Here is a 12,477-nt window from a genome sequence, read left to right as displayed (position 1 = left end):
AAATCATGGCAGCCACATGCACAATACTGCCCATCCTAACTATCCATCGCGTTTCCATTAGCTGCTTTTCAGAAGACAGCCAGGCCTTTCTTCCTAGTCTGTTTGAATCCGCTGGAACCTGTCTGGCAATCCCAGGAGCTCACAGGCTTCAACAATAAACAGGTGGCAGCTGCGTGTGATATAATGGCCAGGAATCAAACTCCCTCATGAAGATGAGAATTCAGCCCCAAAAGCATCAATTCTGGCAACTAAAATGGACTGAAGACACAATGAAAACAATTCGAATCTCAACTTTTTTATGCGAACCTCCAGTTTGTACTGCTGAAGAAACATACTATCAACATTCACTCCTTATAAGCATTATTTACTCCAAAGATTCTTTCTTCGCTTTGAGGATGGATAGCGTGTCAAGTGAACAGCCCCTAACAGTACACACAGGTAAAGCCATAAAGCCTGGGTAGTGAAAAGGCGCATTTTTTCAAATTATCCCCCCATATTTCATGAAAAGAGCAACTGCAGAGTGTCACCCCAGGCAGAACCACTTCTCTCCCACTCTGTGACCAGGTTCTGAGTCCAGTTCTTTCAAGCTGAGCCCTCACATGTGGGGAGGCCCACCCAGGTCCTTGTGGAAAATCAGACGCGCCATTTTCCCGCCTGCCCAAGGGAGGGGCTGCCAGCAGGCTTCCTGGAGCATCACCACAGAGCAGGCCTGGTTACCACCGGCCTTTAATTTTGCAAGAAAGCGGTTTGGCTGAGTAGCCACGCTGGACTTCAGAAAGCCTCATCCTTTGCAATGTGGCCTCTTGGTGGAAAAGCAAGTCTGCTTGTCGATGGGCACCACACACCACGCCCTGGACGTCACACTACCCTTTCCAACCCACCCCAGCAGGGCTTGGCAGCAGGCACCAGGCAAGCCAGCTTCAGCGGCAGGCGCCTGTCCGGAGCTCAGCTCCTTGGTGGTCCTGCGTGGAGTTTGCACGAGCCGGCTGTCTTGGCAAAGCAAACCTTCCTCCTCTCCTCCCTTCCCCAGCTGGAGTGCTAAGATTTTAAAACGGGCCTGTTTTCAAGGAAAACAGCCTGGAGGCTGAGGGATGGGCCAGACCTCTGCCACTCCAGGTGTGGTCTGGGCAGCAGATGCGACAGTGCCTGAGTTTTGTTCCAAACCTGCTGCCACCACAGTGGCCCGTGTGGAGTTAGCTCAGTGCTGTGGTCCACAGGGTTCTCGACAGCTGAGCTTCTGGAAGAAGTGCCCCTCAGGACAGCTTCAAACAGCCACCCTTTCAGTTAGTGGCTGCTTGCTTTTTAACCATTTGCGCTATCCAGGGAAGAATTTCAGTATCCCAGCCCCACTCTAGATTTCTAGACTCTGAATCCATGTTTCAACAGCCTCCCATGGCAGGGGTGGGGGAAGCAAATGTGTTAAGGTCTGAGAAGCATGGAATGAGCCACTCCCTCGGGCCTGGAAAGCTGAGAGCCAATGTCTGACAGCATCTCTGGGACCTTCTGCTCACGATGCTAATTCAGCCTCTGAGAGTGTCCCGCCTGCGTCCTCCTCCACCGGCCTAGAGTCCAGGGTCCACTGGATTCAAGTAACATTTCAAAAATAGGAGCTGCTCTTGTTCTTTGCCTGGGGTACTCAGGGGCCGGATGATCCAGAGGTCCTGAGGGGGAGCCTGGCCTTGTCTAACCTCCAGCCAACACCGGTGGTGCAGAAGTGCAACACACATGCCAGTCTGCTCACCAGAACCACAGGAGTGTCCCTCCAGGGGCTCTGAGGCTCTGAAATTTAGGAAGGTGGTACTGGGGACTGTGAATCACAGATTAACAGGGCCATGACTACGCGATGGACAGCCTCGGCTGCCCACTTTGCGAAGGAGGCTGTGAAAGTGAAACCATGACTGACTCCACACCCAGCTGCTTCCATCCTAATTGAAAAAAGAGTATAAGCACCCGAAGGCATTCCCTACTTCTTGTTGTGGTGTTAGGTGCCGTCAAGTCTATGACAGCTTCTAGTGAATGACCCTATGAACAGCAGATCTGATCCTTGCCTCATCCTGGGACACCATGATCTCTGTCATGACCATGTCATGATCTCAAGCCCACTGCGGCTGTCAAGCCTTCAGTCCATCTCGTTGAGGGTCTTCCTCTCTTTCACTGATCCTCCATCTTTCCAAGCACAATGGTTCCTCCTGAAAACATGCCCAAAGTAAGTCAGACAAGGTGTCACCATCCTTGCCCCACCAGGCCCCCAAACAACATCCCCAACTAGGGGAGAACAGAGACGCAACGATGACGCTCGATGGATCTTGACCTGGATATCTTCCTTCCAGACCAAAGGCCCTTCCTTTCTTCCCGATGCACGTCTGAGCAAGGTCTCCAGGCAGCTAGAAGCAGAGTCTGCCCTCCATTTGACTGAGGTCTTCCCAGATCTTTCTAGACAAATTCCCTACGGCACAGTAGGAAATGCCTTAGCACTTCAGGAAATGCTATAGGATTGTGTTCTGGTAGACTCCCCAACATACGGTTCAGTTAGACGTGAGGTTTCCTGTGTCAGAACCGACTCTACCACAACTTACTGGTGAGGAAATTAAAAGACTCATTGCTATCAAGTCAGTTCTACCTTGCAGGGACCCTCATCAGGTTTCCGAATGATTAATAGGAGGAGAGTGTCCATCTTTCACCCCTGGAAATTCAAACTCCCAGAGAAGAGTAGCCCTTGGCTCAGCAGTGCAACTATGCCACTCGTACTCCTCCTTCAGGTGAAGAAAGTGATATACAAAGTATTCAAGTCCACGCCAGGGTCACAAGGCTGCCTTCTGGTCCCTGCACAGGAGGACAGGTTTGACCTCTAAAGAAATAGTGCTTAAAATCAGTACATTTGAGAGCAGTTTAACCAACTTCTCTACTGCAGAACTCCTCCAGGCCTGCAAAGTCAACCTCAAGGAGGCAAGCATGATGATGCATCAGGACTCCCAGTTTCCTCTCCCAGGATATCTTCAAAGGCAGTGCCCACTGAACAGGCTGTGAGAAAGGCTGCTCCAGGGGCTGTCAAGGAAGGGTTGGTGTAGGCAGAACGACAGGAGACGGCTGTGTATCAGGGAGCATGTCCATGAGCCCTGGACTCGGGTGGCAGGCCTGTAATCTGTCTCTCCTAGAGGGTAAAATGGCAAACAGCCCCTCCACACAGTAGCCCAGGAGACCACTCCTGCAGATCCCTGGTGCTCAGTGAAGCTCCTCCCCACTGTTAGAATACACCCTGACTCCCCACCGCTCAGGCCTCATCCTTGGGGCTTCCACGGCTGCACCAGTCCATCTTCCAGTCCTGCAACAGTCAACAGCCAGGAGACCAAACTTCAGTTTGACTCTATTCAGCTGTCTGACTCAGAATGACAGACTTGAGTCTAGAGGTTCCTTCTGGCTCCAACACATTGTTTATTAAAGTCTATGTCCTTCAGGGGCCACAAGTTCAGTGAATCAAAGAGGGAATAAACTTCCCACTTTGTGAAGCTGGGGTAGCTCTGCTATTTCGGAGGTCTGCTAAGTGCCAGCCATTTGCCCGGAGCCAAGAGTGCTCAATAACCCATGGATTGCCAAAAGGACAAGCAAGGATGTCCTGGAGAAAGTGTAGCCCAGTGCTCCCTGGGGGCAAGGAGAGTGAAACTCCACTGCACATACTTTGGGCATGTTATTAGAAGGAACCAGTCACTGGAAAAAGACATCGTGCTTGGCAAGCTGGAGGGTCAGCAAAGCAGGGGAAGACCCTCAGGCAGATGGACTGACACACTGACGACAATGGTGGGCTCTAGCATGTCAGAGGTGACGAGGATGGCACAGGACAGGGTTCAGATCCCCGGTTCTTAGGGTTGACGCGACAGCACTTAGAATAAAAACATACATAAATCAGGGAGCTATGGCTCCCAGCAAAAGGCTTCCAGCCAGCTAAACATGACCCTGAGCCTTGTCATACTAACACAGAAAGAATGTACCTCTATAGCCACACGGATTTTAAAAGGCCGCAGGCCCGCCCACACTTCAGGCTCTCATTGGTTCCCAGCAAGAGCCTTCCAGCCAGCCAAATGGGACAACCTGGAGCCTTGCCGCCGTAAGGGAGCGATACTGTCTATCTGAAGGCACATGGTTCAAATCCACCAGCTACATCATGGAAGAAAGATGGGTAATCTCCTTCTGTGCAATTCGCTGCCTCTGAAAACCTGCTGAAGAGTCTGAGTCAGCTCCAATGTGATGTCAGTAAGGACCTGAGTGATACATATGTTATGCGAAGAATTCTAACATTCTATGCAGAAGAAATTCCATTCCCAGTCAATGCAAAGACCCTCTGGTCCACCAGGGGAGGCCTGCACGTCCACGTGACACTGAGCAGACTTCCGCAGAGCTTCCGAAGAGGAACCAGGAAGAAAGACCCGGTGATCTACACCTGTTATCATCCAGTGAGAACTCCAGGACTCACAAGCATCCGACCCACATTCCACTGGGTATGCGGATGCCACAAACTGGGTTCATCTTCACAGCACATCCCAACAACCACATGCATACATTACCACCATCCCTTACAGGTGTTCTACAATCCAAGCTTCATTAAGACTCGTTTACAAATGGTGAAACTGAGTCCCCAGAATGGTGGCCAGTCAAAGATGCTCACTAATAAGTATGAGACCACCCTCTCCCACAGGTGAGCTTGGTCTACCTGGCTGTACAAAATCTTCTAAAGTATGGATCTCTATAAAGAGCCAGCAATGAGAAGCAAAAGCTCTCTGGACAAGGGCGTTGACCAGAGCTTTTCAGCAGCCAGTCCCTCAGGACAGCCCCAAAGCCACTCCAAAAGGTCTGATCAGGAAGATGTGGCTCCAGTTGCCTCCTCAGTGCAATTGATTCCTGAGTCTCTTAAGGCAGGAAAAGGCACCAGGGAAACCTAGAATCCTAAGTCCAAAACCTGAACCACAGTGCAGAGGAAATGCATCCAGCCAGGCCCTGGGCAATTAGCACGCTATGACGGGATGTAGTGATTAATGTGTTGTTCAAACACCAGCAGTGTCACCCATAGTGGACAGCTTCTAGCGGAGCTTCTACTGAGAAAAGACCAGGAAGGAAGAACTGGCAATGTACGGCTGAAATAAACTGGCCAAGGAGAATGCTATGAATAGTGACAGAACACTGAAACTCTGCAGGAAGAGGAGTTCCTCAGACTGGATGAATACCCACTGCTAGCAAGTCAATTCCTGCTTAAATGTCCTCAGAGGACAGAGGAGAACTGGCCCTGAGGGTTCCCAAGGCTTCCGACGTCGTTCTCTTGTGGAGTAGTTGGTGGGTTTGAACCACCAACCTTTTGGCCTAAAAAACCACCAATGGCCTAAAACATGCTGCCACCAGAGCCGCTTCTTGAGTTATCAAATGACAACTGGTAAAGAGCTGCCGCCTCAAAGTAGAGTCGACCTGAGTTAAGACATGGATGGATGGCGTAAAGGTTTTGGTACCTTCACTGGTGCTGGAGAAGAGCACTGAACATCCCATGGACTGCCAAGAAAACACACAGGCTTGCCCTGGAGAAGGTGAAACCAAATTGCTCCTTGGAGGCAATGATTCTGAAGCTCCATCTCACATACTTTGGGCATGTGGCCAGGAGAGACCAGTCCCTGGAGAAGGACGTGGAAGGATAGAAGAGACATGTTTAGAAGGGTGGAGGGGCAGTGCAGGAGAGGACGATCCCAGATGAGATAGATTGACAAAGTACCTGAAATAATGGGGTAGGTGAGTCAGAGACTGTGAGATTGGCTCAGAGCTACTGTGCATAGGATTGTTATGAGTTGTAGGCAACTCAATGGCACATCACAACAATCACCTTCATTTGCACTGTACATTGTACATTGACTAAAAATGAGAAGAAAGAGCTATAAAAACCCACTAGTAATAGGGACATGGAATGTATGAAGAATGAATCCAGGAAAATCAGAAGTCATCAAAAGTGAAAGGGGGCAACTAAGATTGATACGCTGGGTATTACTGAACATAAACTGGTATTGGTTATTTTGAACAAACAGTCATACGGTCCACTTATGACAGGAATCACAAATTGTATTATCAAGAAAAATATTTCAAGATCGATCATAAAGTACAATGATGTCAAAGATAGGATAATACCCAGGTGCTTACAAGGAAGTCCAGTTACTTCAACTATCCCTCAAATTTACAGGAAAAAAATACTAATGCCACAAAATGAAGAAATTGAAAATCTATACCAACTTCTGTGGTCTGAAATTGCTAAAACATGTAAGAAACATTGGTATTTATTTACTGGTTATTGAAATGTGAAATCAAAAAAGTAGCTGAAAATACAGCTTTGATGATACAAACAACACTAGAGATTGCTTGACAGACTTTATAAAGACAAATTACTTAATCACAGGGAATATCTAGTTTGTAACAACACAGTTAATATGTTTGTGGACCCCACCCAGTGGAATTCACAGGAATCTAACTGACTGTGTCTACAGCAAGAGATGGCTGGAAAAGTTTAAGATCACCAATCAGGCCAAAGCCAGGATCCAACTGGCAAAACCAGACCATCCACTGCTCACATGCAAGTTCAAATGGAAGTTGATGAGAATGAAAATAACGACACAAGAAACAAAGTACAGTCTTGACTACTTCCCATCTGACTGCTAAGACAGTCTCATAGTGGACTTGAGACACTGAACAGAAAGGAGTGTAGACCAGCTGTATTCAAAAGCAAAAGGTCATCTAAAACAAAGGCCCAAAACGGATGTCAAAAGATTCTCAGAAGTTTGCTCTTGAATACAGAAAATCTAAAGTAAATGAAGTAATAATGAAAGAAAAGAGCTGAACAGAAGATTTCAAAGGGAAGCTTATGACAAAATTTGATATTATAATAAAAATGTGCAAAAACTCAGGGTTAGGAACCAAAAGTGAAGAACACACTCTGCATTTGCAAAGCAGAAGAACAAAAAGTACTGAATGAGCATGAACTATCAAGAGAAGAGGGAAACTATCCAGATAATCACTGTACCAAAAACAACTGGTCAATATTCAACCATTTCAGAGATAGCATATAATCAACAAGCAAAGATACTGAAGAAATACAAACTGCACTGAAGATACTGGTATAAACACAAGGCTCCTGGAACTGACAATACCAGTTGAGATGTTTGAGTGAATGGATGCAATGCTGGTAGCACGCATGCTCCTGTGCAAGAAACTTGGAAGACAGCTACCTGGCCAACTGACTGCAAGATATCCATGCTCACGCTCATTCTAAAGAAAGGCCATCCAAAAAGGATCTACAAATTGTTGAACAGTATCATCAATGTCTTGCACAAGTAAAGTTTCGTAAAAGGTAACTTTAAAATTTTATCAGTGGTCCACACACAGGTAATTACTGAAAATTCAAATCACATTCAGAAGTTGTAGAACGAGAGATATCAGTCCTGCCATCTCAAGGATCTTGGATGAAAGCAAAAATGCCAGAAAGATTTTCACTTGTGTTTTACTGACTGTGCAAAGACATCAAGTGTGCAGATCATAACAAGTTACGCATAACACTGTGAAGAACGGAAATTTCAGAAAGCTAAAGTGGACCCGTGCTGAAAATGCACACAAGACAGCAGACAGTTGTTTGGCCAGAATAGAGAGGTACTGAATATTACAATCAGAAAAGGCAGGTTTCAAAGAGGTATCCACTCACTATATTTATTCCACCTATATGCTTGGCATATAACCTGAGAGGCTGGGCTCCATGAAGAAAATGTGGCCTTAGGATTGAGAGGAGACTCACCAGCAATCTATAATGTGTATATTATACAACCTTGCTTGTTAATACCAATGAGGGTTTGAAGTACCAATACCAGTTGAAATGTTTGAGTAAATGGATGCAATACTGGTAGCACTCACACTCAAACACCATTGTCTTCAATATGGATTACACCTCAATACAAAAGAAACGAACATCTACTACACAACTGGACCAGTAAACAACATCATGACACACAGAAAAAAGACTGAAGGTGTCAAAGAATTTGACTTGTAAATACAATCAAGGCCTAAGGAAGCAGCACTCAAAAACAATCTATTACATGGGGCAATCGTCTACAAAAGACCTTTTTAAAAAGTCTTTAAAAGTGCCAAGGTGCAAGGACATCACTCTGGGGATGACACTGTGCCTGAACCCAAGCCATAGTCATTTTAATTGCCTCATATGCATGTGTAAACTGGACCAGGAATAAGAAACACCAAAGAAGAATGGAAGCCACTGAATTGTGGTGTCCTTCTAGAATACCAACTATCTCATGGGCTGCCCGAGGAATGACCAAATCTGTCTGGGAAGAAGTATACCCAGAATGCTCTCTGGCAGAAAGGACGGTGAGACTTCGTCATTTTATCAGGAGGAACCAGTGTCTACAGAAGGGCATCATCCTGCTTAGAGAGTCAGTAAAAGGGAGATAGACCCTCAAGGAGACAGACTGACACAATGGTTTTAACAATGGACTTAAACAGCAAAAACTATGAGGCTGGAACAGGAGTGGGCACTGTGTTCTCTGTGGGATACTGGCTTACTCCAAGTCAGAACTGACTTCCCTGCATCTAATAATGACAGCTGATGTTTATATTAATAACATGCATCACAGAAAACGTCCACAAAGATACCTCAACAGCCCATCACCTGCACATCACTCACAATCACGCCCAAGTTTCTACTGTAAGGACAGCTCACACTAAAAGCTGGACTGAGTCTGTATCTAAACCACAGCCCCCTCAGGGAAATGAGCCCTGAGCCTCAATTTCCCCAGACATTACAGAGAGGCAGGCTGCACGCCTGAAGAAACATGCACACTATGGATATAAAAACTTAAGGGAAGTGCCCTAAGGCTTAATTCCTTAAGGAACTGCTTAAAAATTGCAAAACACATTCTGAGCTAGAAACTTTACTCATAGTTCCTTCAACTCTGTACTCTCCTGTCAGGAAGCAGAGAGCAGGAAGGGGTAAGAATCAAAAGAGAATCCTCACATCTCATACCTAAGGAAAGGAGAGCCAAGAGGTGAAATGACTTGCTCAAGGTCACAGTCTTGTTCAGGCTGCCAGCCCAGCTCCCTTTTCAGGACAGCTTGCTACTGTATCAAGCCTCAAAACGTCACGGCCAAGTGAATACAGAGCTACGACAGAGTCCAACAGAGACAAAAACAATAATGTTGAAAGTGCAGCAAAGAACACGGCACTAGAATGATCGCACTCAAGTTCCCACCAAGAGGAAAATGGTATTAACTTTAAACTTGGGCATTTACTACAAAAATACACGTTCCGTTATTTTCAAAACAGTAAAGTCACTCATCATTTAAGGCTTAATGATCCAAGGTACTAATGGTGAGACAGCCCACACCTCCCATCCACAATCCCTTGGTCAAAAATGATGGGTGGTCCCCAGAGTTTCCTTCTGAAACTTAGCTCCCTCAGAATGCCAAATGCTGACAAGACCTGTCCACCTCTGCACCCAGCTCCTGGCAAAACCACTTCTGGGGTGAATGAGGATGATGAACGAGTGTGGTGGCTGGTCACATTCCACAGAAAGGCAGCTGGATTTGCTCGGGAGACCCAGCACTGAAATTAGGATACCAGATGCATCCTTTCAACAGTATCTCAACTCCAACTACCAAATACTTAAAAAGCAAGAACAAAAACAAAGACCATGATTGCAGTAAAAACAGCACAAGAGTAGCAAGCAAAGCTTATACAGAAGGCATTAAGTTGCTGGCTCACATGAGCTGGCTACATGCGGTTTAATTAAGCAAATCAAGAGCCAGGTATTAAGAGATTCTGGGCATATTTCAAAACAGACTTTAATGATATCAAAAGTGGCCTGGCGCCATTCCACATTTGCCTCACTGCTTCCCAACTACCACCATCATCATCTCTCATCCCAGTTTGAATCCTGGTAGAAGAAACAGTTTCGTCAACTGAACAGGTCTTGGAGATGCACAAGAAGGCCAAACAGTTAGGGGCTGGTCTGTGATTGTTTCCTCCCTAAAGGTGACTGCCAAAACCTATTTTCTTGAGAAAACTGGGGGTTATGCTTGGTCATCACAGAGGAAAAAGATCCTTTATGGAAACCATCTAATTAGCCTTTCCCTCCAGGCACTGCATGAGCGTGTATCTAGGTTCCTACGGAGTAAAAAGAAATTTCTGAAGCTAGGCTTAAAACCCTAGAAAAATTAAAATGTCACTTCTTGTTACAAATTGGAAAAAAAAAAGTATGCATCCCGATCAAAATTGCCTGGTTCCTGGGAGAAAGAAGGCTGTTTAAAAGTGCACCTGAATCACTTGTTCTAGGACAACATTTTGGATGTGTGCAACTCTTAAGCTGGCATCCACTAAGGACAAGTCACTGACTCTGAGTGAAGGACAGAAGGTGGAGGGCTGGAGGTAAGGCGGGTGGTGGAGAGTGGGAATGTGTGAATAAGGCTCTATGAATAAGTGTGTAAGGAGGAGAAGGCGGCATGGGGCACTGATAACACCCTTACAATTCTGCTTCATCTGAAGGCTATTCTGGAACTGGGAGGATTTCCTCCGTGACTAGAAGGGAAGGCAATGCCAAAGAACGCTGACTTCCCATCTGGAGGCAGAGAAGCAGGAGGAGGAAGAAGAGTGAGGGCTTTTATTCTCCCTCCCCACTTATTTCCAACACACCAGTATTTTCCAAAACACAAATGCACTGCCACAAAACACAGCTGAGCTCCACCATCCAGCGCGATGTATAATTAATGATTAGGAGAGAGCTTCGGTTCAGCCTGTGTTTTTATTATAGGGGACCTCCAGATAGCCCAGCTTCCCCACCTCTTCCTTTAGCAACCACAGCTCACTGCTACAAGTTGCTTCACCCTGTGGAAGTTCGGGGGAGGGGACACCTTGCATTAAGTTTACCAGAAAAGGTATGATCATTGGAGAGCAAGCATGTGTCAACCCTGAATGATCCCCACACAGGCCTCCTCCAAAACCAACGGCTGCCAAGTCCCCCAAGATGGGGCATACCCACCAAAATGTGCCTCTATTCACTTTGTTCTTTCCTTTCTTTTGATTAATCACTTTTCTATCAACCCCTCGTTCCTCAGCTTCCAGCCAGTGAGGCATGGGGTGGGGAGGAACCTCCAGAGACTCAGAGACAGAGTGGGCAGCCAGCCTACCATCAGGGTGTGTTGAGCCTTGATGTTGGGGGCGTCCCTGTGCCAAGAATAGCCAAAACTGAAGCTGGCATCCAGGCACCTCAAAAGCGCAGGGGAGAGACTCAGCGTGAAACCATGGCCTCAGCCAACTCCAGAAGCCCTCGAGATCCAGCTCCACACCGCATCAGCATTCCAGCGGACCCTGAGTGGGTGGTATGGGGGCGACAGAGCTGAGGCTGAGGGTACGTTCCAGGAGAATATCCAAGGATGGAGAAGACCAGGAGTGACATCAAATCCGGTGGGTGACCTCGCAACATTCCTAAAGTGGCAGCCCAAAAGGATTCCTCCCCAAATGGGGTGAGCTCCCCAACTTTCTCTTGCCTTCCAAAGTCCCCCCACTCCCTCGGGCCACGTCTCTCTTCCGGAATTCCCTAATCTATGAGGTTTTTCTCTCACAACCAAAGGATGTTCCGTTTCTGGTGACCCCACAAACTTATCTCCCCAACAGGTCCTCAAAGTGCTGCTGCCCTTAGTCGCCCCTTCCCAAGCCAAGGTAGCTGAGTCGCACTGAACACTCACCCTGGGAGTCCCAGGGCCCTCTGTCTCTGAAGGGTTGACTTTCTCTACCCTGTGCCCCTGCACCCGAGCGGAACGCGTCCCCCAACCCCGTTCCAGCCTCTGCTGCAAACAACCCCACAATAAACAAGGAAACGGGATTGGGCGTCCGCGTCCCGGAGCGCGCCAGCTGGGGGCAACTCCTCACCCCCGGCGCGCTGCCCGCCGCGCAGCCCGCCGCCCCATCCCAGGGTGGAAGCAGAGCGGAGGGAAGGGGAGGTCGCGAGGCGAACGCGGGCAGGGATGCAGGCTGGCACGCCAGCGTGCGGGGCGAGGAGGTGGGCTGCAGCGCGAGGAGCTGCGGGCTGGCGCAGGGGGCCGGGCGCCGGGCGCACCTTACCTTCGTCTTGCCCCCGCAGTGGCAGCAAACGGTCCACAGGTACTTGAGCGTCCGCCAGAGCAAGATGATGAAGAGGCCCCCGAAGAAAGTCACCATGGAGGAGGCCAGGAAAGCCCACCACATGCGCTGGCCCCGGCTGTCGCACGGCACCTCCATGGTCACCGGGATGATGAGCGCATCCATCTTGGGCTCGTGGACCGAGGAAGAGGAGGAAGAAGAAGAAGAGGAAGAGGAGGAGGACGCGTCTAGGCTGAGATGGTTCGCGTGGATATTGCTGCTCATTCTAAGACTGCTGCCGCCGCCGCCGCCGCCGCCACCGCCGCCGCTGCTGCTGCCGC

General features: G+C 48.1%; 1 protein-coding gene across 23 annotated transcripts in view; it reads right to left on the bottom strand.

Moving 5' to 3' along the window:
* KCNMA1 (potassium large conductance calcium-activated channel, subfamily M, alpha member 1) overlaps window positions 1-12,477 on the bottom strand; it is a 1,059,824-nt gene that overhangs the window by 1,044,261 nt on the left and 3,086 nt on the right. For 20 of the 23 annotated variants that reach the window (XM_006887477.1, XM_006887478.1, XM_006887484.1 and 17 more), the window contains exon 1: window positions 12,140-12,471. In XM_006887477.1, the coding sequence (XP_006887539.1) occupies window positions 12,140-12,421 (282 nt within the window). In that variant the 5' untranslated portion in view covers window positions 12,422-12,471. Of the gene's footprint in view, window positions 1-12,139; window positions 12,472-12,477 lie in introns of those variants that run through there. The other 3 variants (XM_006887494.1, XM_006887495.1, XM_006887496.1) reach the window with 1 other exon arrangement.

This window comes from Elephantulus edwardii, unplaced genomic scaffold, assembly GCF_000299155.1.
Source record: "Elephantulus edwardii isolate Elephantulus edwardi_28Jun2011 unplaced genomic scaffold, EleEdw1.0 scaffold00058, whole genome shotgun sequence".
Taxonomy (NCBI): domain Eukaryota; kingdom Metazoa; phylum Chordata; class Mammalia; order Macroscelidea; family Macroscelididae; genus Elephantulus; species Elephantulus edwardii.
Note: the sequence above shows the minus strand (reverse complement) of the source record. Positions and strands in the feature narration are given on the sequence as shown.